The following is a 24,895-nucleotide window of genomic DNA, read 5'->3' as shown; positions in this document are numbered from 1 at the left end:
ACTGCAATAGCGGATAAGCTCGTGCTTTCGTAATTTTTTATTCAAGTTCGAGAAACGACAGACAGGGAAACTACTTAAACCACAACCACAAGCTTTAGGGAATCTAGAAATGAATGAGGTCACCCATCTTACTGGGGTTGCATGTAAAACAAACCAAAAATATCCTAGAGTAGGACCACGTCAATGGTTCTTAACCTTTTTTCATCCATCGCCCCGTTTCAGAAATTTTCTTGGTCTGGCGCCCCTTATTTACAGACGATGGGTTAGAAGTCGAAGACCGATACGTCTTTTTTTGGTTTGGACTTGACTATTGGAAATATGTCGCTCTTGAATTGCACCCGATTATTAATTAGATGTCCTCTTTTCGTGGTCAAATCAAGGATAGCCTACACGTCGGGTACGGATTCATATAGGCCTGCCTATCGGGTATGAGCCCAATGTAGAAACCCTGATTCCACTTCTGCGATTGGGGATGCGGTGAAGTTGCATTCAGATTTGTTTTATGGCTTTGTGCGACTAGTAAATCAACCGAAAATGTGGTATAGTCTTATGCTCGGGGCTCATATTGAATTTAATTCCGTGAAATAGCGGGAATACTGCCCCCGTCTCTGAAGTTTAACATGCACGTACTCAAAACGAAGCAACCCAAAGTAGAATCATTCTTTATGGTAAGAGAAAAAATATACTGACAATTCCATATTTTAGCTCTCAAATACGAGGATATTTATTCGTAATTTTGGCTATAAAGTTTCAAAGCATGTCTGAGCTAATCTACTGTACAACTGTGATTTATTGTCATTGTCCCATTTTATTGAGAAAACCCCTCTTTATAGTGTGGTGATGGAACTGTGTTAAGGGAGACTTTGCAATAGTGCGCATAATAATCATAAAACCAACATTTTACATGATTGAATTTGTAGAAACATATATCTTTGTTATATGTTATATTTGGCGTGAAGTGCAAAGAAAAAATGATTTGATGAAGTTTGTCAAAAGTAGATTGCTACGGCAATTCAGGGATATATAGAAACTTAGTTCTACTATAGAACTATGCGAACTTCTACATCATTTATACTGCTACATCATATTTCTTCGTCGCTCCCAGAGCATCCCAGCGCCGCCCATATCAACCCCGGAGTGTTTCCCGCCCATTAGAATCTGAATTCCTCCCTGGGGGAGGGCGCTGGCGACAAGGATAGGAAACACTGGACTACATCGTAATGCAGCATTTTTATAGTCTGCGGTGATCACCATCAGAACATCCATTTCGTACCAATGACCCATTTCTATGTGCTATAACTGTTGAATTGACGACGATTTCGAGGGTTCCACCCATGCCATATCGCATACGATGTCTATATCGGGTACAAATAATCCGTAGACTCATACTGCATGTTTTTCGGAAGTATTTACACACACAATGATGGCGTGATTATACAACTTTTGAAAAATACACAATTTTTTTAAATGGCATTGTTTTTAAAATACTGGTTAAACATGTATTCCAACAATGTGTTTTAAAACAACATTTATTTTATATCCAACCCTACGTCTGACGCTTTTGATTACCGATAGTATGTCGCATTGTGACCAATGTCACCAATGCTAGTTGTATACGAATGCCTCAATTAAGTGTATCATGATATACAATATATAGGCCCATTATTACATTTGAGGGATATAGTCTACCCTAAGCAGTGCTCATGCAGACTTTTGGTTGAAGCATTGATAGGACTTGGAGTAATTATGAAGAACCAGTAACATTCAACATTGCATGAGCCTGAGCCGAGTACGACCAACAACAACAACAACAACAACAACAACATGACTCGAGATATTTTGTACTCAGAATTTTGCATGTTGGTTTGATCTTGACTTACTTTGTAAAGAAATCAAAATTACATAGGCCTAGTCGGAAGTGTAGAGTGCATTGACTGGTGACTTCAGACTATGTTTCAAACCTTAATGGTCGTGATAAAATTAGGGGAAATAGCAACTGGACTTACAGCGTATTCTTGTCCATCATAATGGCACGTAACTGGTACGCAATCTCCACAGCAAGCACCAGCAACTGGTACGTAAGTGAATCCAGAGCTGCATGTGCCGCATTGGATGTTTCTACACTCAACACAATATTCTCCAGTAGCGTCTGGATCCGATGAACAAGAGCACTCAACACAGAGATCCTCGCTCCATGTTGTTCCCGGCTCGTGATTATCACCATTGTACACACAATAGTCTGGAGCATCGCAGTGTCCTTAAAAAGAAAACGATGAACCATCTGACCTAGCCTAACTGCTAGGACGTGCACTTACGTTTGAGACAGCCACAGTCATCTGTGTATTCCGTGACAATGAATCCGTCTTTGCATTCTTCTGGTGCAACGCATTCATTGCATACACATGTAACTTCTTCGCAACATCCATCGACCAATGTTATGGTTGCGTGCTTATGAGACGGGCACCATGTATCAGTGGCTTTACATTTGGAAGAATCGCACACGCATTGTGGTTGGACGCAGCATGATGAGGCCGATTTATATTCAACTGATTCGTAAATTCCGCAGATTGGATCCTCGTAAGCAGGACAAAGAGAGCTAACAAGAGGAGTGTAAATTAGATATCTTGTTCGAGTTGACTCAACGATAAGTTACTATTAACTAGTGTAAATACCTGTCACAGACACAGAGTTGTTCATATTGCATTGGGCAGCAGCTTGGTAGAGTGTACGCAAATCTTGGTGAGGTTGTAGTGATTCGCTTATAGCCGGCGTTGCTATCGCAGTAGAGATCAGACTCAACAGGACAGACCGACTCATCACATTGACATTCATATACTTCTGGACAGCAAGCGTTTTCTACAGTTCTCTTCTGTAACATGAATTGGCAATGAATTTCCTCCTAGCATTGAAAAACGATGTTGAAGTGAACAAACCGTTAACACATATCCCTCTGGACAATCTTCTTTAGCTGTTGGGCATTTCGATTGATCACAAGAACATTCGTATGACACACAGCAGTCGGATGTTCGGACTAATGAGCGCACCTCTCCCAATTCACAGACCGGCATCTTCGCTGCCGGGCAGTGCGATCGGTCGCATCTGTAATTATGTGAGAAAATATAAAACAAAGATACAGGATGTGGAATATTATCGCTGTTACAGCATCTAACTATGCGACTCATGTCAACCGATTCGAAGCCTTTATTAAGTTCTCATCCAATGTCTCTGTAGTTAGCCTATTTATGAATCCGCAATGTTCATGCATATTCAATTCATACATATTTGATTGCATAGCTTTATTGACTACTCATTATTTGTTCGATATTCATATTATTAGGTTGATCCGCAACAGTAGCATACAGAATTACAGATATTCTCAAGTCTTCTGCCTTCTCAGGTTCATGTACAATTAACACAGGGCTATTTCCTAACCCTTATATACCGGTAATCAGTTTGAATAGGAATACATACACGCATTCATAAACTGGGCAGCAACGGCCTGACTCAACAACTTCCAAGTGATATCCGTCACCAGAACACAAAGGTACATGACATTCGTCTGGATTGCATTCACAGACATGTGTGGTACAACACGTCGATGTCTTCTCTATAAGAGTTTCACCATCCTGTGAAATAAAATTAAATCTTGCAACTGTGTGAGCCTTTTTAAGAAAACTGGAGTCATACTTCACAATGTGGCACAGGCAAGGCTGGACACTTCTCCGTGTTACAGACACATTGCATTTCAACACAACATTCATCATGGACAATAGTCTGCACTTCTTCTCCCACGTCACAAGTAAGGTCATCATATGCAGGACATACAACACCCTGAAAGAACAATGATACGTAGTTAAGTTCAAAATTATTACAAATGCTTAAAATTACAAACCTTGCAAGTTTCAAGTGGCAAGCATTCGTAGGCCGGACAGCAATTGCTTTCGCCGACAACAACTCTTACTTCACTGTCAGCACATTCAAGAGGCTCAGCACATTCAATCGGCGAGTTGACCTGTTATAATATATATGCAGTTCATAACTATGCCAAATAACTCTTCTTACTGTAACATCCTACCAAAGATCCATCAGACAAAACAGTTGTAGTTGAGCAAGAATCTTCAGCAGAAATAAATATATCTCCAACACAGTGCGTCTTTCCATCTGTATCGGTGTATACTGGGCATTCAACAGGCGCAGAACATTTTCCATCAATCAATACCTGAAAACAAAGCAACACATTTTCTTGTATTAGTAGTGATAAAAATCATATCATACTCCTGTAGACATACCATATCTCCGGAACAGAAGCAGCCTTCAGACGTCATCTTTTCGTCAATGGAGATATCTTTGTAGTTATCACAGGTACGGACAACACTTGATCCACATGCTCTGTATTCCATGTTAGTTGGACATTCATATGGACAGAAGGAGTCAGATCTCCATTCAATGCAAAGGCCAACGTCTCTGCAAGCGGATGCAAGACCAGCAAGGACATTACAAGCACTTCCACCTTAAAATTTAATAAGATATATCAATTTCATCCCCGAAACAACAAGAGAATGCATACCAGAGCAGATATCCTGTCTACAAGAATCGATGTATTTGGTTTTATCAACTGGACAAGACGAGAACAATTCAATCATTTCCTCGCATACATTTCCTTCGGTGCATTCAGGAATGGAGATAGAAGTCGATACAACATCAATAGCATAGTGTTGGAGGAACTCATCAGTGGTTGAGAGAACCTGTTGACACGAATGAAATGCAGAAACAGCGAAAGGTGCAAGATTGACAGGTGTCCAAACCTTGTGACCATCCCATAAATCGTTCTCGGCCAAGCCGTCACACAATCCACAGAGACCTGATGTTCGTCCTCTGTAAGTAGTTGGTACCACGACAGACCATTCTCGACCTCCTTGTGAAAGCGAAAGTGTCACTCCACTCGCAAGGACCTCGACGGAGACTTTGTTAGCTGAATCGACACCTAATCGGAATCCGGATTTTCTGATGCTGTTTCCAGGAGAAATTTCGATTTCTTCTTCGTTGATGAAGATCTGCATTGACGGCATTTAGCAATATGATGAAATGATTGGAATTAGCGAATCGCAAGAAATGTAATGAAAGTACTATGTTACCTTTTAAAATTCTATTTTACGTCCAAATCAGTGTTTCTCGAACTTTCCGATCGCCTACGACGAATGTGATTTTACAACAATGCGTACCACGTGACTCCCGAAGGACTTATTTTACTCAGATGTACCGGCACTCATTAGTTATTGGCGTTATTTCTATACCATGACATTCGTAGGCGCCGACTTTATATTTTGCACGAGGTGCCGGCTGCATCAGGGGTATATCCAGCCGATGTAACGGGGGGTGAGGGGTCGCTTTGATTAGGCTATTCTGATGACGCAACAACGTTACTACAATTTTCCAAGATTTGCTCATCACAGCACATTGCCACATCGTCGATGTAATTACCGCCAAGGTTGCAGAAGAGGCCAACCACGATCGCCGCTAAGGAACACAGAGACGTGCATGAACATGTGCTTTTAAACGGTTTCCCAATACGTATGGCTACACGTGCAGCACACGCGAGGCTAGCCAGACCGCGATTGTTTTACTGCCCGGCGGACCCGAGTTTAAGAACACCGGCTCTAAACCATGGAGGCATAAGAGTCAAAAGATGTGAGGCCAGATGCTGATAGTTCAGAATTAATATAACCATTGCGAAAGGAGATATAGTGGATATAATTTATCTATCTTTCTTACATACATGATGGAGTAACGTAGTTAGCAAATCTCACCAGTTGCTTGTTTTCAGTTGCGAATCTGATGTGACGTAAAAATACCAACGTGAATATGTGACACAGTGGGAGTAATTCTTACATCGTGTATTTATAATGGTTTTAGCGACTGCATAGGACACCAAATTTTGAGCCAAATATAATTAAAAATCAACATGCTCTTCGTGTACTTCGGTAATTGAAAAAGTTTTCTCATGCGACAGTTTGAGAACCACTGATTTGTTATCGTTGTACAGGGTCTACATCACCAGTTGTCACGGCAATAACACTCGTGAGATTGATACTAATCTGTGCAAATACCACTTCCCAATTGAAATATGATGCTGTATATCTGCTAACCTTTGGTAGTGATGCAACCTTGAGAGTGTTACAACCGATGTTGTCAATAATCTCGAAAGATTCAACGGCGGTGAGAGCACCAGATTCCATTCTGGTCATGAAAATCTCAAATTCTCCAGTTGCAGAATCTTCAACCAATCTAGAGACTCCGATCTCTGTTGAGGCAATGGCCTTATTGTCAAATGTGTTCCAGTTCATATCCATACCAGCGCACTGGCCTATCAAACAAATATATAGCAGTGAGCACGAAAAACTTTTTCCAACTCATAATCTAAATAACTCACAGTCGCATACATATGTTCTGCAGCATCCATCTTCAGACAATTCTTCAGTAGGGGCGGAGCCGCTAGCACAGAAGCTCGCTTCTTCAGTTGGGCATGTGTTAGCCGAGCAAGTTAAGCCACCGTTTGTATTGCAAGAACACGTGGTGCACGGATTAAATGGGCAAGTGAAAATTTCACCAATGTGTCTCCAACCACCTGTGGTATCCAGACAGCCTGCTCTTTCACACCTGTGGTAGAATATTACTTGATTCGTCGTGAAAGAAGAAAGAAAGTGAGACGGCAGATGTATTCCACATAACTATTCTGTGTTACAAATCTAATAATGTAAAACATAACTGTGGAATATTGTGAATATATAAATTCCGATGTACCAAAGAACACTTGTGCTTCCAAGGTATTAGAAAGGGTGTTGTGTTTATTTGAATGGGGAGGAAAACTATGAAATATTATTATAAAGGAATTAATGCACAATCTACATGTACAATGTACATCCCTATCTCCTAAAGAATAGAAATGGGAAACTTGATTTTGATCATATGTGACTCCAGTGAGACGATTGTGCGAATCGCACCGAGAGAGTTTCAGAAGTCAAATTGCTCGAAATCGGATATAATATTTATTAAAAAAATTTAGGAATCATTACCTGTATGTTGTGCAGCAACCATCACTTCCAACCAACAATTTCTTTTCATCAGCTGCGCAATAAATTGCAGGACAGGAGTCAGCGTCACAGACGCACTGATATTCTGGGCAACATCCATCAGTCAAGGATGCAACAACTTTGTGGTTCGCCGGGCAAGTCGGCTCAGAAGTGTCACAAAGATCAGTATTACAGACACATTCATATTTCGGACAGCATTCACCAACTTTCTGCACTAATTCGTGACTCGCAGGGCATTCAGGCGGAGTTGTAGCTGGACAGTCAACATGTTCACATTTGACTACTCCATACTCAGTGCATGTGCAAACGTCACAATCATCATGCCAGACTTCTCCGATCTGTAAATCAGCATTGTTATTCTGGTTCTATTAATATATTGTAAAGATGGAAGGTCTAACCTCATGAGTTTCATCGCTACAGGTCACATTTGTTTTCAAGCAACGAGGACAGCATTCACCATCAACTTCAATTAGTGCGTATCCTGGTTCACAACTTGTTACGTCACAGGTTTGGGCGACACAATTAGAATGACCGCCAATGCAGATGCAATTGACACAACCGTCATCTTCCTTCCACACAGATCCGGACTAATAACGGAACGATGACATTTTACTTACTAACGTTTAGGAGCATTGACTAAGCTTGCAATAAAAATAAACGCAAAAGTAAAACAGTAAAATTGAAAACAAATATATGAAACTCTCATACCTTATGTCGAACGTCCTTGTAGGTGCAAGGACAGTCTTCAATATTGACGCATCTATATCCATCATACACTAGTCCAGTGGGACATGACACATCACACGGAATGTCTGACACTCCAGGACAAGTCAAGCTGGTGTATGGTATGACAGGTTCATCGAAGCAAATAGAGGAGGAATCATGAATATCAACAGAAATTGCTGCATCTTCAACATGATCGTCAGGGACAGGAATATCAGAGTTGGATTCAGATGATTGGTCATCACAAGCAACAGCATTGAAATGCACGTCGACGGAAGTAGCTTTGGAATCTTCATCACTTTCTCCGCAAGAATGGTAGTTATTGACGATGGTCGATCCTCTTGCGCCGTGGCAAGGTACGCCTCGGTAGTATTGTCCCGCGCATGGCGTGGAAACAACGACCGATGGGTGAGAGATGTCCCTGAATACTTGACCGCCATAGCATGGAGTGCCGTCGTAGTCACAGATAACGGTGGAAGGTTCGCAAACGCTGGTTGTTCCGTCCTCAGACTCGGTACGTACGTTGACGCTTCCGCAGACAGACAAGGTGTCGTGATCTCCGATGACTGGTCCGTCGAAACATGGAACGCTTGGAATGACGTAGCTGCATGGTGTGCCATCTACCTTGACATCAGAAGAGTGATCAAACGATACCGGTGTAGACACGTAATCACCGCCGTAGCAAGGTGCGTAGTCGTTGTTGAAAAGTCCGCATGGGAAGCCGAAGAAGTTGTTGGCGCCTCCGCAAGGCCTGTATCGTCGGAAGTCTGGTTGCATGCACACTTGAGCTCCAGAGGAAGCGCATACGGATGGTGTGCCGGCACATACAGCTTGTCCGATGAGTCCGTGACAGTATGGAGTGCTTGGCGCATCGTAGTCGCAAACTTCAGCACTGAACGGTACCTCGACAGAGGTCACGTCGGAATCGTCGTCGCTATCTCCGCAAGTATGGTAGTTATTGACGATGGTCGATCCTCTTGCGCCGTGGCAAGGTACGCCTTGGTAGTATTGTCCCGCGCATGGCGTGGAAACAACGACCGATGGGTGACAGATGTCCCTGAATACTTGACCGCCATAGCATGGAGTGCCGTCGTAGTCACAGATAACGGTGGAAGGTTCGCAAACGCTGGTTGTTCCGTCCTCAGACTCGGTACGTACGTTGACGCTTCCGCAGACAGACAAGGTGTCGTGATCTCCGATGACTGGTCCGTCGAAACATGGAACGCTTGGAATGACGTAGCTGCATGGTGTGCCATCTACCTTGACATCAGAAGAGTGATCAAACGATACCGGTGTAGACACGTAATCACCGCCGTAGCAAGGTGCGTAGTCGTTGTTGAAAAGTCCGCATGGGAAGCCGAAGAAGTTGTTGGCGCCTCCGCAAGGCCTGTATCGTCGGAAGTCTGGTTGCATGCACACTTGAGCTCCAGAGGAAGCGCATACGGATGGTGTGCCGGCACATACAGCTTGTCCGATGAGTCCGTGACAGTATGGAGTGCTTGGCGCATCGTAGTCGCAAACTTCAGCACTGAACGGTACCTCGACAGAGGTCACGTCGGAATCGTCGTCGCTATCTCCGCAAGTATGGTAGTTATTGACGATGGTCGATCCTCTTGCGCCGTGGCAAGGTACGCCTCGGTAGTATTGTCCCGCGCATGGCGTGGAAACAACGACCGATGGGTGACAGATGTCCCTGAATACTTGACCGCCATAGCATGGAGTGCCGTCGTAGTCACAGATAACGGTGGAAGGTTCGCAAACGCTGGTTGTTAAGTCCTCAGACTCGGTACGTACGTTGACGCTTCCGCAGACAGACAAGGTGTCGTGATCTCCGATGACTGGTCCGTCGAAACATGGAACGCTTGGAATGACGTAGCTGCATGGTGTGCCATCTACCTTGACATCAGAAGAGTGATCAAACGATACCGGTGTAGACACGTAATCACCGCCGTAGCAAGGTGCGTAGTCGTTGTTGAAAAGTCCGCATGGGAAGCCGAAGAAGTTGTTGGCGCCTCCGCAAGGCCTGTATCGTCGGAAGTCTGGTTGCATGCACACTTGAGCTCCAGAGGAAGCGCATACAGATGGTGTGCCGGCACATACAGCTTGTCCGATGAGTCCGTGACAGTATGGAGTGCTTGGCGCATCGTAGTCGCAAACTTCAGCACTGAACGGTACCTCGACAGAGGTCACGTCGGAATCGTCGTCGCTATCTCCGCAAGTATGGTAGTTATTGACGATGGTCGATCCTCTTGCGCCGTGGCAAGGTACGCCTCGGTAGTATTGTCCCGCGCATGGCGTGGAAACAACGACCGATGGGTGACAGATGTCCCTGAATACTTGACCGCCATAGCATGGAGTGCCGTCGTAGTCACAGATAACGGTGGAAGGTTCGCAAACGCTGGTTGTTCCGTCCTCAGACTCGGTACGTACGTTGACGCTTCCGCAGACAGACAAGGTGTCGTGATCTCCGATGACTGGTCCGTCGAAACATGGAACGCTTGGAATGACGTAGCTGCATGGTGTGCCATCTACCTTGACATCAGAAGAGTGATCAAACGATACCGGTGTAGACACATAATCACCGCCGTAGCAAGGTGCGTAGTCGTTGTTGAAAAGTCCGCATGGGAAGCCGAAGAAGTTGTTGGCGCCTCCGCAAGGCCTGTATCGTCGGAAGTCTGGTTGCATGCACACTTGAGCTCCAGAGGAAGCGCATACGGATGGTGTGCCGGCACATACAGCTTGTCCGATGAGTCCGTGACAGTATGGAGTGCTTGGCGCATCGTAGTCGCAAACTTCAGCACTGAACGGTACCTCGACAGAGGTCACGTCGGAATCGTCGTCGCTATCTCCGCAAGTATGGTAGTTATTGACGATGGTCGATCCTCTTGCGCCGTGGCAAGGTACGCCTTGGTAGTATTGTCCCGCGCATGGCGTGGAAACAACGACCGATGGGTGACAGATGTCCCTGAATACTTGACCGCCATAGCATGGAGTGCCGTCGTAGTCACAGATAACGGTGGAAGGTTCGCAAACGCTGGTTGTTCCGTCCTCAGACTCGGTACGTACGTTGACGCTTCCGCAGACAGACAAGGTGTCGTGATCTCCGATGACTGGTCCGTCGAAACATGGAACGCTTGGAATGACGTAGCTGCATGGTGTGCCATCTACCTTGACATCAGAAGAGTGATCAAACGATACCGGTGTAGACACGTAATCACCGCCGTAGCAAGGTGCGTAGTCGTTGTTGAAAAGTCCGCATGGGAAGCCGAAGAAGTTGTTGGCGCCTCCGCAAGGCCTGTATCGTCGGAAGTCTGGTTGCATGCACACTTGAGCTCCAGAGGAAGCGCATACGGATGGTGTGCCGGCACATACAGCTTGTCCGATGAGTCCGTGACAGTATGGAGTGCTTGGCGCATCGTAGTCGCAAACTTCAGCACTGAACGGTACCTCGACAGAGGTCACGTCGGAATCGTCGTCGCTATCTCCGCAAGTATGGTAGTTATTGACGATGGTCGATCCTCTTGCGCCGTGGCAAGGTACGCCTCGGTAGTATTGTCCCGCGCATGGCGTGGAAACAACGACCGATGGGTGACAGATGTCCCTGAATACTTGACCGCCATAGCATGGAGTGCCGTCGTAGTCACAGATAACGGTGGAAGGTTCGCAAACGCTGGTTGTTCCGTCCTCAGACTCGGTACGTACGTTGACGCTTCCGCAGACAGACAAGGTGTCGTGATCTCCGATGACTGGTCCGTCGAAACATGGAACGCTTGGAATGACGTAGCTGCATGGTGTGCCATCTACCTTGACATCAGAAGAGTGATCAAACGATACCGGTGTAGACACGTAATCACCGCCGTAGCAAGGTGCGTAGTCGTTGTTGAAAAGTCCGCATGGGAAGCCAAAGAAGTTGTTGGCGCCTCCGCAAGGCCTGTATCGTCGGAAGTCTGGTTGCATGCACACTTGAGCTCCAGAGGAAGCGCATACAGATGGTGTGCCGGCACATACAGCTTGTCCGATGAGTCCGTGACAGTATGGAGTGCTTGGCGCATCGTAGTCGCAAACTTCAGCACTGAACGGTACCTCGACAGAGGTCACGTCGGAATCGTCGTCGCTATCTCCGCAAGTATGGTAGTTATTGACGATGGTCGATCCTCTTGCGCCGTGGCAAGGTACGCCTTGGTAGTATTGTCCCGCGCATGGCGTGGAAACAACGACCGATGGGTGACAGATGTCCCTGAATACTTGACCGCCATAGCATGGAGTTCCGTCGTAGTCACAGATAACGGTGGAAGGTTCGCAAACGCTGGTTGTTCCGTCCTCAGACTCGGTACGTACGTTGACGCTTCCGCAGACAGACAAGGTGTCGTGATCTCCGATGACTGGTCCGTCGAAACATGGAACGCTTGGAATGACGTAGCTGCATGGTGTGCCATCTACCTTGACATCAGAAGAGTGATCAAACGATACCGGTGTAGACACGTAATCACCGCCGTAGCAAGGTGCGTAGTCGTTGTTGAAAAGTCCGCATGGGAAGCCGAAGAAGTTGTTGGCGCCTCCGCAAGGCCTGTATCGTCGGAAGTCTGGTCGCATGCACACTTGAGCTCCAGAGGAAGCGCATACAGATGGTGTGCCGGCACATACAGCTTGTCCGATGAGTCCGTGACAGTATGGAGTGCTTGGCGCATCGTAGTCGCAAACTTCAGCACTGAACGGTACCTCGACAGAGGTCACGTCGGAATCGTCGTCGCTATCTCCGCAAGTATGGTAGTTATTGACGATGGTCGATCCTCTTGCGCCGTGGCAAGGTACGCCTTGGTAGTATTGTCCCGCGCATGGCGTGGAAACAACGACCGATGGGTGACAGATGTCCCTGAATACTTGACCGCCATAGCATGGAGTGCCGTCGTAGTCACAGATAACGGTGGAAGGTTCGCAAACGCTGGTTGTTCCGTCCTCAGACTCGGTACGTACGTTGACGCTTCCGCAGACAGACAAGGTGTCGTGATCTCCGATGACTGGTCCGTCGAAACATGGAACGCTTGGAATGACGTAGCTGCATGGTGTGCCATCTACCTTGACATCAGAAGAGTGATCAAACGATACCGGTGTAGACACGTAATCACCGCCGTAGCAAGGTGCGTAGTCGTTGTTGAAAAGTCCGCATGGGAAGCCGAAGAAGTTGTTGGCGCCTCCGCAAGGCCTGTATCGTCGGAAGTCTGGTTGCATGCACACTTGAGCTCCAGAGGAAGCGCATACGGATGGTGTGCCGGCACATACAGCTTGTCCGATGAGTCCGTGACAGTATGGAGTGCTTGGCGCATCGTAGTCGCAAACTTCAGCACTGAACGGTACCTCGACAGAGGTCACGTCGGAATCGTCGTCGCTATCTCCGCAAGTATGGTAGTTATTGACGATGGTCGATCCTCTTGCGCCGTGGCAAGGTACGCCTTGGTAGTATTGTCCCGCGCATGGCGTGGAAACAACGACCGATGGGTGACAGATGTCCCTGAATACTTGACCGCCATAGCATGGAGTGCCGTCGTAGTCACAGATAACGGTGGAAGGTTCGCAAACGCTGGTTGTTCCGTCCTCAGACTCGGTACGTACGTTGACGCTTCCGCAGACAGACAAGGTGTCGTGATCTCCGATGACTGGTCCGTCGAAACATGGAACGCTTGGAATGACGTAGCTGCATGGTGTGCCATCTACCTTGACATCAGAAGAGTGATCAAACGATACCGGTGTAGACACGTAATCACCGCCGTAGCAAGGTGCGTAGTCGTTGTTGAAAAGTCCGCATGGGAAGCCGAAGAAGTTGTTGGCGCCTCCGCAAGGCCTGTATCGTCGGAAGTCTGGTTGCATGCACACTTGAGCTCCAGAGGAAGCGCATACAGATGGTGTGCCGGCACATACAGCTTGTCCGATGAGTCCGTGACAGTATGGAGTGCTTGGCGCATCGTAGTCGCAAACTTCAGCACTGAACGGTACCTCGACAGAGGTCACGTCGGAATCGTCGTCGCTATCTCCGCAAGTATGGTAGTTATTGACGATGGTCGATCCTCTTGCGCCGTGGCAAGGTACGCCTCGGTAGTATTGTCCCGCGCATGGCGTGGAAACAACGACCGATGGGTGACAGATGTCCCTGAATACTTGACCGCCATAGCATGGAGTGCCGTCGTAGTCACAGATAACGGTGGAAGGTTCGCAAACGCTGGTTGTTCCGTCCTCAGACTCGGTACGTACGTTGACGCTTCCGCAGACAGACAAGGTGTCGTGATCTCCGATGACTGGTCCGTCGAAACATGGAACGCTTGGAATGACGTAGCTGCATGGTGTGCCATCTACCTTGACATCAGAAGAGTGATCAAACGATACCGGTGTAGACACATAATCACCGCCGTAGCAAGGTGCGTAGTCGTTGTTGAAAAGTCCGCATGGGAAGCCGAAGAAGTTGTTGGCGCCTCCGCAAGGCCTGTATCGTCGGAAGTCTGGTTGCATGCACACTTGAGCTCCAGAGGAAGCGCATACGGATGGTGTGCCGGCACATACAGCTTGTCCGATGAGTCCGTGACAGTATGGAGTGCTTGGCGCATCGTAGTCGCAAACTTCAGCACTGAACGGTACCTCGACAGAGGTCACGTCGGAATCGTCGTCGCTATCTCCGCAAGTATGGTAGTTATTGACGATGGTCGATCCTCTTGCGCCGTGGCAAGGTACGCCTTGGTAGTATTGTCCCGCGCATGGCGTGGAAACAACGACCGATGGGTGACAGATGTCCCTGAATACTTGACCGCCATAGCATGGAGTGCCGTCGTAGTCACAGATAACGGTGGAAGGTTCGCAAACGCTGGTTGTTCCGTCCTCAGACTCGGTACGTACGTTGACGCTTCCGCAGACAGACAAGGTGTCGTGATCTCCGATGACTGGTCCGTCGAAACATGGAACGCTTGGAATGACGTAGCTGCATGGTGTGCCATCTACCTTGACATCAGAAGGGTGATCAAACGATACCGGTGTAGACACGTAATCACCGCCGTAGCAAGGTGCGTAGTCGTTGTTGAAAAGTCCGCATGGGAAGCCGAAGAAGTTGTTGGCGCCTCCGCAAGGCCTGTATCGTCGGAAGTCTGGTTGCATGCACACTTGAGCTCCAGAGGAAGCGCATACGGATGGTGTGCCGGCACATACAGCTTGTCCGATGAGTCCGTGACAGTATGGAGTGCTTGGCGCATCGTAGTCGCAAACTTCAGCACTGAACGGTACCTCGACAGAGGTCACGTCGGAATCGTCGTCGCTATCTCCGCAAGTATGGTAGTTATTGACGATGGTCGATCCTCTTGCGCCGTGGCAAGGTACGCCTCGGTAGTATTGTCCCGCGCATGGCGTGGAAACAACGACCGATGGGTGACAGATGTCCCTGAATACTTGACCGCCATAGCATGGAGTGCCGTCGTAGTCACAGATAACGGTGGAAGGTTCGCAAACGCTGGTTGTTCCGTCCTCAGACTCGGTACGTACGTTGACGCTTCCGCAGACAGACAAGGTGTCGTGATCTCCGATGACTGGTCCGTCGAAACATGGAACGCTTGGAATGACGTAGCTGCATGGTGTGCCATCTACCTTGACATCAGAAGAGTGATCAAACGATACCGGTGTAGACACGTAATCACCGCCGTAGCAAGGTGCGTAGTCGTTGTTGAAAAGTCCGCATGGGAAGCCGAAGAAGTTGTTGGCGCCTCCGCAAGGCCTGTATCGTCGGAAGTCTGGTTGCATGCACACTTGAGCTCCAGAGGAAGCGCATACAGATGGTGTGCCGGCACATACAGCTTGTCCGATGAGTCCGTGACAGTATGGAGTGCTTGGCGCATCGTAGTCGCAAACTTCAGCACTGAACGGTACCTCGACAGAGGTCACGTCGGAATCGTCGTCGCTATCTCCGCAAGTATGGTAGTTATTGACGATGGTCGATCCTCTTGCGCCGTGGCAAGGTACGCCTTGGTAGTATTGTCCCGCGCATGGCGTGGAAACAACGACCGATGGGTGACAGATGTCCCTGAATACTTGACCGCCATAGCATGGAGTTCCGTCGTAGTCACAGATAACGGTGGAAGGTTCGCAAACGCTGGTTGTTCCGTCCTCAGACTCGGTACGTACGTTGACGCTTCCGCAGACAGACAAGGTGTCGTGATCTCCGATGACTGGTCCGTCGAAACATGGAACGCTTGGAATGACGTAGCTGCATGGTGTGCCATCTACCTTGACATCAGAAGAGTGATCAAACGATACCGGTGTAGACACGTAATCACCGCCGTAGCAAGGTGCGTAGTCGTTGTTGAAAAGTCCGCATGGGAAGCCGAAGAAGTTGTTGGCGCCTCCGCAAGGCCTGTATCGTCGGAAGTCTGGTCGCATGCACACTTGAGCTCCAGAGGAAGCGCATACAGATGGTGTGCCGGCACATACAGCTTGTCCGATGAGTCCGTGACAGTATGGAGTGCTTGGCGCATCGTAGTCGCAAACTTCAGCACTGAACGGTACCTCGACAGAGGTCACGTCGGAATCGTCGTCGCTATCTCCGCAAGTATGGTAGTTATTGACGATGGTCGATCCTCTTGCGCCGTGGCAAGGTACGCCTTGGTAGTATTGTCCCGCGCATGGCGTGGAAACAACGACCGATGGGTGACAGATGTCCCTGAATACTTGACCGCCATAGCATGGAGTGCCGTCGTAGTCACAGATAACGGTGGAAGGTTCGCAAACGCTGGTTGTTCCGTCCTCAGACTCGGTACGTACGTTGACGCTTCCGCAGACAGACAAGGTGTCGTGATCTCCGATGACTGGTCCGTCGAAACATGGAACGCTTGGAATGACGTAGCTGCATGGTGTGCCATCTACCTTGACATCAGAAGAGTGATCAAACGATACCGGTGTAGACACGTAATCACCGCCGTAGCAAGGTGCGTAGTCGTTGTTGAAAAGTCCGCATGGGAAGCCGAAGAAGTTGTTGGCGCCTCCGCAAGGCCTGTATCGTCGGAAGTCTGGTTGCATGCACACTTGAGCTCCAGAGGAAGCGCATACGGATGGTGTGCCGGCACATACAGCTTGTCCGATGAGTCCGTGACAGTATGGAGTGCTTGGCGCATCGTAGTCGCAAACTTCAGCACTGAACGGTACCTCGACAGAGGTCACGTCGGAATCGTCGTCGCTATCTCCGCAAGTATGGTAGTTATTGACGATGGTCGATCCTCTTGCGCCGTGGCAAGGTACGCCTTGGTAGTATTGTCCCGCGCATGGCGTGGAAACAACGACCGATGGGTGACAGATGTCCCTGAATACTTGACCGCCATAGCATGGAGTGCCGTCGTAGTCACAGATAACGGTGGAAGGTTCGCAAACGCTGGTTGTTCCGTCCTCAGACTCGGTACGTACGTTGACGCTTCCGCAGACAGACAAGGTGTCGTGATCTCCGATGACTGGTCCGTCGAAACATGGAACGCTTGGAATGACGTAGCTGCATGGTGTGCCATCTACCTTGACATCAGAAGAGTGATCAAACGATACCGGTGTAGACACGTAATCACCGCCGTAGCAAGGTGCGTAGTCGTTGTTGAAAAGTCCGCATGGGAAGCCGAAGAAGTTGTTGGCGCCTCCGCAAGGCCTGTATCGTCGGAAGTCTGGTCGCATGCACACTTGAGCTCCAGAGGAAGCGCATACAGATGGTGTGCCGGCACATACAGCTTGTCCGATGAGTCCGTGACAGTATGGAGTGCTTGGCGCATCGTAGTCGCAAACTTCAGCACTGAACGGTACCTCGACAGAGGTCACGTCGGAATCGTCGTCGCTATCTCCGCAAGTATGGTAGTTATTGACGATGGTCGATCCTCTTGCGCCGTGGCAAGGTACGCCTCGGTAGTATTGTCCCGCGCATGGCGTGGAAACAACGACCGATGGGTGACAGATGTCCCTGAATACTTGACCGCCATAGCATGGAGTGCCGTCGTAGTCACAGATAACGGTGGAAGGTTCGCAAACGCTGGTTGTTCCGTCCTCAGACTCGGTACGTACGTTGACGCTTCCGCAGACAGACAAGGTGTCGTGATCTCCGATGACTGGTCCGTCGAAACATGGAACGCTTGGAATGACGTAGCTGCATGGTGTGCCATCTACCTTGACATCAGAAGAGTGATCAAACGATACCGGTGTAGACACGTAATCACCGCCGTAGCAAGGTGCGTAGTCGTTGTTGAAAAGTCCGCATGGGAAGCCGAAGAAGTTGTTGGCGCCTCCGCAAGGCCTGTATCGTCGGAAGTCTGGTTGCATGCACACTTGAGCTCCAGAGGAAGCGCATACGGATGGTGTGCCGGCACATACAGCTTGTCCGATGAGTCCGTGACAGTATGGAGTGCTTGGCGCATCGTAGTCGCAAACTTCAGCACTGAACGGTACCTCGACAGAGGTCACGTCGGAATCGTCGTCGCTATCTCCGCAAGTATGGTAGTTATTGACGATGGTCGATCCTCTTGCGCCGTGGCAAGGTACGCCTTGGTAGTATTGTCCCGCGCATGGCGTGGAAACAACGACCGATGGGTGACAGATGTCCCTGAATACTTGACCGCCATAGCATGGAGTGCCGTCGTAGTCACAGATAACGGTGGAAGGTTCGCAAACGCTGGTTGTTCCGTCCTCAGACTCGGTACGTACGTTGACGCTTCCGCAGACAGACAAGGTGTCGTGATCTCCGATGACTGGTCCGTCGAAACATGGAACGCTTGGAATGACGTAGCTGCATGGTGTGCCATCTACCTTGACATCAGAAGAGTGATCAAACGATACCGGTGTAGACACGTAATCACCGCCGTAGCAAGGTGCGTAGTCGTTGTTGAAAAGTCCGCATGGGAAGCCGAAGAAGTTGTTGGCGCCTCCGCAAGGCCTGTATCGTCGGAAGTCTGGTTGCATGCACACTTGAGCTCCAGAGGAAGCGCATACAGATGGTGTGCCGGCACATACAGCTTGTCCGATGAGTCCGTGACAGTATGGAGTGCTTGGCGCATCGTAGTCGCAAACTTCAGCACTGAACGGTACCTCGACAGAGGTCACGTCGGAATCGTCGTCGCTATCTCCGCAAGTATGGTAGTTATTGACGATGGTCGATCCTCTTGCGCCGTGGCAAGGTACGCCTTGGTAGTATTGTCCCGCGCATGGCGTGGAAACAACGACCGATGGGTGACAGATGTCCCTGAATACTTGACCGCCATAGCATGGAGTGCCGTCGTAGTCACAGATAACGGTGGAAGGTTCGCAAACGCTGGTTGTTCCGTCCTCAGACTCGGTACGTACGTTGACGCTTCCGCAGACAGACAAGGTGTCGTGATCTCCGATGACTGGTCCGTCGAAACATGGAACGCTTGGAATGACGTAGCTGCATGGTGTGCCATCTACCTTGACATCAGAAGAGTGATCAAACGATACCGGTGTAGACACGTAATCACCGCCGTAGCAAGGTGCGTAGTCGTTGTTGAAAAGTCCGCATGGGAAGCCGAAGAAGTTGTTGGCGCCTCCGCAAGGCCTGTATCGTCGGAAGTCTGGTTGCATGCACACTTGAGCTCCAGAGGAAGCGCATACGGATGGTGTGCCGGCACATACAGCTTGTCCGATGAGTCCGTGACAGTATGGAGTGCTTGGCGCATCGTAGTCGCAAACTTCAGCACTGAACGGTACCTCGACAGAGGTCACGTCGGAATCGTCGTCGCTATCTCCGCAAGTATGGTAGTTATTGACGATGGTCGATCCTCTTGCGCCGTGGCAAGGTACGCCTTGGTAGTATTGTCCCGCGCATGGCGTGGAAACAACGACCGATGGGTGACAGATGTCCCTGAATACTTGACCGCCATAGCATGGAGTGCCGTCGTAGTCACAGATAACGGTGGAAGGTTCGCAAACGCTGGTTGTTCCGTCCTCAGACTCGGTACGTACGTTGACGCTTCCGCAGACAGACAAGGTGTCGTGATCTCCGATGACTGGTCCGTCGAAACATGGAACGCTTGGAATGACGTAGCTGCATGGTGTGCCATCTACCTTGACATCAGAAGAGTGATCAAACGATACCGGTGTAGACACGTAATCACCGCCGTAGCAAGGTGCGTAGTCGTTGTTGAAAAGTCCGCATGGGAAGCCGAAGAAGTTGTTGGCGCCTCCGCAAGGCCTGTATCGTCGGAAGTCTGGTTGCATGCACACTTGAGCTCCAGAGGAAGCGCATACGGATGGTGTGCCGGCACATACAGCTTGTCCGATGAGTCCGTGACAGTATGGAGTGCTTGGCGCATCGTAGTCGCAAACTTCAGCACTGAACGGTACCTCGACAGAGGTCACGTCGGAATCGTCGTCGCTATCTCCGCAAGTATGGTAGTTATTGACGATGGTCGATCCTCTTGCGCCGTGGCAAGGTACGCCTTGGTAGTATTGTCCCGCGCATGGCGTGGAAACAACGACCGATGGGTGACAGATGTCCCTGAATACTTGACCGCCATAGCATGGAGTGCCGTCGTAGTCACAGATAACGGTGGAAGGTTCGCAAACGCTGGTTGTTCCGTCCTCAGACTCGGTACGTACGTTGACGCTTCCGCAGACAGACAAGGTGTCGTGATCTCCGATGACTGGTCCGTCGAAACATGGAACGCTTGGAATGACGTAGCTGCATGGTGTGCCATCTACCTTGACATCAGAAGAGTGATCAAACGATACCGGTGTAGACACGTAATCACCGCCGTAGCAAGGTGCGTAGTCGTTGTTGAAAAGTCCGCATGGGAAGCCGAAGAAGTTGTTGGCGCCTCCGCAAGGCCTGTATCGTCGGAAGTCTGGTTGCATGCACACTTGAGCTCCAGAGGAAGCGCATACGGATGGTGTGCCGGCACATACAGCTTGTCCGATGAGTCCGTGACAGTATGGAGTGCTTGGCGCATCGTAGTCGCAAACTTCAGCACTGAACGGTACCTCGACAGAGGTCACGTCGGAATCGTCGTCGCTATCTCCGCAAGTATGGTAGTTATTGACGATGGTCGATCCTCTTGCGCCGTGGCAAGGTACGCCTTGGTAGTATTGTCCCGCGCATGGCGTGGAAACAACGACCGATGGGTGACAGATGTCCCTGAATACTTGACCGCCATAGCATGGAGTGCCGTCGTAGTCACAGATAACGGTGGAAGGTTCGCAAACGCTGGTTGTTCCGTCCTCAGACTCGGTACGTACGTTGACGCTTCCGCAGACAGACAAGGTGTCGTGATCTCCGATGACTGGTCCGTCGAAACATGGAACGCTTGGAATGACGTAGCTGCATGGTGTGCCATCTACCTTGACATCAGAAGAGTGATCAAACGATACCGGTGTAGACACGTAATCACCGCCGTAGCAAGGTGCGTAGTCGTTGTTGAAAAGTCCGCATGGGAAGCCGAAGAAGTTGTTGGCGCCTCCGCAAGGCCTGTATCGTCGGAAGTCTGGTTGCATGCACACTTGAGCTCCAGAGGAAGCGCATACGGATGGTGTGCCGGCACATACAGCTTGTCCGATGAGTCCGTGACAGTATGGAGTGCTTGGCGCATCGTAGTCGCAAACTTCAGCACTGAACGGTACCTCGACAGAGGTCACGTCGGAATCGTCGTCGCTATCTCCGCAAGTATGGTAGTTATTGACGATGGTCGATCCTCTTGCGCCGTGGCAAGGTACGCCTCGGTAGTATTGTCCCGCGCATGGCGTGGAAACAACGACCGATGGGTGACAGATGTCCCTGAATACTTGACCGCCATAGCATGGAGTGCCGTCGTAGTCACAGATAACGGTGGAAGGTTCGCAAACGCTGGTTGTTCCGTCCTCAGACTCGGTACGTACGTTGACGCTTCCGCAGACAGACAAGGTGTCGTGATCTCCGATGACTGGTCCGTCGAAACATGGAACGCTTGGAATGACGTAGCTGCATGGTGTGCCATCTACCTTGACATCAGAAGAGTGATCAAACGATACCGGTGTAGACACGTAATCACCGCCGTAGCAAGGTGCGTAGTCGTTGTTGAAAAGTCCGCATGGGAAGCCGAAGAAGTTGTTGGCGCCTCCGCAAGGCCTGTATCGTCGGAAGTCTGGTTGCATGCACACTTGAGCTCCAGAGGAAGCGCATACGGATGGTGTGCCGGCACATACAGCTTGTCCGATGAGTCCGTGACAGTATGGAGTGCTTGGCGCATCGTAGTCGCAAACTTCAGCACTGAACGGTACCTCGACAGAGGTCACGTCGGAATCGTCGTCGCTATCTCCGCAAGTATGGTAGTTATTGACGATGGTCGATCCTCTTGCGCCGTGGCAAGGTACGCCTTGGTAGTATTGTCCCGCGCATGGCGTGGAAACAACGACCGATGGGTGACAGATGTCCCTGAATACTTGACCGCCATAGCATGGAGTGCCGTCGTAGTCACAGATAACGGTGGAAGGTTCGCAAACGCTGGTTGTTCCGTCCTCAGACTCGGTACGTACGTTGACGCTTCCGCAGACAGACAAGGTGTCGTGATCTCCGATGACTGGTCCGTCGAAACATGGAACGCTTGGAATGACGTAGCTGCATGGTGTGCCATCTACCTTGACATCAGAAGAGTGATCAAACGATACCGGTGTAGACACGTAATCACCGCCGTAGCAAGGTGCGTAGTCGTTGTTGAAAAGTCCGCATGGGAAGCCGAAGAAGTTGTTGGCGCCTCCGCAAGGCCTGTATCGTCGGAAGTCTGGTTGCATGCACACTTGAGCTCCAGAGGAAGCGCATACAGATGGTGTGCCGGCACATACAGCTTGTCCGATGAGTCCGTGACAGTATGGAGTGCTTGGCGCATCGTAGTCGCAAACTTCAGCACTGAACGGTACCTCGACAGAGGTCACGTCGGAATCGTCGTCGCTATCTCCGCAAGTATGGTAGTTATTGACGATGGTCGATCCTCTTGCGCCGTGGCAAGGTACGCCTTGGTAGTATTGTCCCGCGCATGGCGTGGAAACAACGACCGATGGGTGACAGATGTCCCTGAATACTTGACCGCCATAGCATGGAGTGCCGTCGTAGTCACAGATAACGGTGGAAGGTTCGCAAACGCTGGTTGTTCCGTCCTCAGACTCGGTACGTACGTTGACGCTTCCGCAGACAGACAAGGTGTCGTGATCTCCGATGACTGGTCCGTCGAAACATGGAACGCTTGGAATGACGTAGCTGCATGGTGTGCCATCTACCTTGACATCAGAAGAGTGATCAAACGATACCGGTGTAGACACGTAATCACCGCCGTAGCAAGGTGCGTAGTCGTTGTTGAAAAGTCCGCATGGGAAGCCGAAGAAGTTGTTGGCGCCTCCGCAAGGCCTGTATCGTCGGAAGTCTGGTTGCATGCACACTTGAGCTCCAGAGGAAGCGCATACGGATGGTGTGCCGGCACATACAGCTTGTCCGATGAGTCCGTGACAGTATGGAGTGCTTGGCGCATCGTAGTCGCAAACTTCAGCACTGAACGGTACCTCGACAGAGGTCACGTCGGAATCGTCGTCGCTATCTCCGCAAGTATGGTAGTTATTGACGATGGTCGATCCTCTTGCGCCGTGGCAAGGTACGCCTTGGTAGTATTGTCCCGCGCATGGCGTGGAAACAACGACCGATGGGTGACAGATGTCCCTGAATACTTGACCGCCATAGCATGGAGTGCCGTCGTAGTCACAGATAACGGTGGAAGGTTCGCAAACGCTGGTTGTTCCGTCCTCAGACTCGGTACGTACGTTGACGCTTCCGCAGACAGACAAGGTGTCGTGATCTCCGATGACTGGTCCGTCGAAACATGGAACGCTTGGAATGACGTAGCTGCATGGTGTGCCATCTACCTTGACATCAGAAGAGTGATCAAACGATACCGGTGTAGACACGTAATCACCGCCGTAGCAAGGTGCGTAGTCGTTGTTGAAAAGTCCGCATGGGAAGCCGAAGAAGTTGTTGGCGCCTCCGCAAGGCCTGTATCGTCGGAAGTCTGGTTGCATGCACACTTGAGCTCCAGAGGAAGCGCATACGGATGGTGTGCCGGCACATACAGCTTGTCCGATGAGTCCGTGACAGTATGGAGTGCTTGGCGCATCGTAGTCGCAAACTTCAGCACTGAACGGTACCTCGACAGAGGTCACGTCGGAATCGTCGTCGCTATCTCCGCAAGTATGGTAGTTATTGACGATGGTCGATCCTCTTGCGCCGTGGCAAGGTACGCCTTGGTAGTATTGTCCCGCGCATGGCGTGGAAACAACGACCGATGGGTGACAGATGTCCCTGAATACTTGACCGCCATAGCATGGAGTGCCGTCGTAGTCACAGATAACGGTGGAAGGTTCGCAAACGCTGGTTGTTCCGTCCTCAGACTCGGTACGTACGTTGACGCTTCCGCAGACAGACAAGGTGTCGTGATCTCCGATGACTGGTCCGTCGAAACATGGAACGCTTGGAATGACGTAGCTGCATGGTGTGCCATCTACCTTGACATCAGAAGAGTGATCAAACGATACCGGTGTAGACACGTAATCACCGCCGTAGCAAGGTGCGTAGTCGTTGTTGAAAAGTCCGCATGGGAAGCCGAAGAAGTTGTTGGCGCCTCCGCAAGGCCTGTATCGTCGGAAGTCTGGTTGCATGCACACTTGAGCTCCAGAGGAAGCGCATACGGATGGTGTGCCGGCACATACAGCTTGTCCGATGAGTCCGTGACAGTATGGAGTGCTTGGCGCATCGTAGTCGCAAACTTCAGCACTGAACGGTACCTCGACAGAGGTCACGTCGGAATCGTCGTCGCTATCTCCGCAAGTATGGTAGTTATTGACGATGGTCGATCCTCTTGCGCCGTGGCAAGGTACGCCTTGGTAGTATTGTCCCGCGCATGGCGTGGAAACAACGACCGATGGGTGACAGATGTCCCTGAATACTTGACCGCCATAGCATGGAGTGCCGTCGTAGTCACAGATAACGGTGGAAGGTTCGCAAACGCTGGTTGTTCCGTCCTCAGACTCGGTACGTACGTTGACGCTTCCGCAGACAGACA

At 49.9% G+C, this 24,895-nt stretch overlaps 1 protein-coding gene across 1 annotated transcript in view; it reads right to left on the bottom strand.

Moving 5' to 3' along the window:
- LOC145449914 (uncharacterized) overlaps nt 1-24,895 on the bottom strand; it is a 90,760-nt gene that overhangs the window by 1,289 nt on the left and 64,576 nt on the right. The window contains exons 29-44 of the mRNA XM_080328352.1: nt 7,800-8,438; nt 7,490-7,678; nt 7,074-7,429; nt 6,431-6,657; nt 6,147-6,364; nt 4,806-5,054; nt 4,568-4,745; nt 4,290-4,510; nt 4,076-4,219; nt 3,893-4,012; nt 3,688-3,831; nt 3,472-3,626; nt 2,934-3,099; nt 2,673-2,869; nt 2,316-2,596; nt 2,007-2,257 (exon numbers count right to left, since the gene is read on the bottom strand). Coding sequence (XP_080184478.1) covers nt 2,007-2,257; nt 2,316-2,596; nt 2,673-2,869; nt 2,934-3,099; nt 3,472-3,626; nt 3,688-3,831; nt 3,893-4,012; nt 4,076-4,219; nt 4,290-4,510; nt 4,568-4,745; nt 4,806-5,054; nt 6,147-6,364; nt 6,431-6,657; nt 7,074-7,429; nt 7,490-7,678; nt 7,800-8,438 — 3,735 coding nt within the window. The remainder of the gene's footprint in view (nt 1-2,006; nt 2,258-2,315; nt 2,597-2,672; nt 2,870-2,933; nt 3,100-3,471; nt 3,627-3,687; nt 3,832-3,892; nt 4,013-4,075; nt 4,220-4,289; nt 4,511-4,567; nt 4,746-4,805; nt 5,055-6,146; nt 6,365-6,430; nt 6,658-7,073; nt 7,430-7,489; nt 7,679-7,799; nt 8,439-24,895) is intronic.

Source organism: Botryllus schlosseri, chromosome 11 (genome assembly GCF_051294905.1).
Source record: "Botryllus schlosseri isolate E-star chromosome 11, Bs_hap1, whole genome shotgun sequence".
Lineage (NCBI taxonomy): Eukaryota > Metazoa > Chordata > Ascidiacea > Stolidobranchia > Styelidae > Botryllus > Botryllus schlosseri.
The sequence above is the reverse complement of the archived record's forward strand: the minus strand, read 5'-3'. Positions and strand labels throughout refer to the sequence as shown.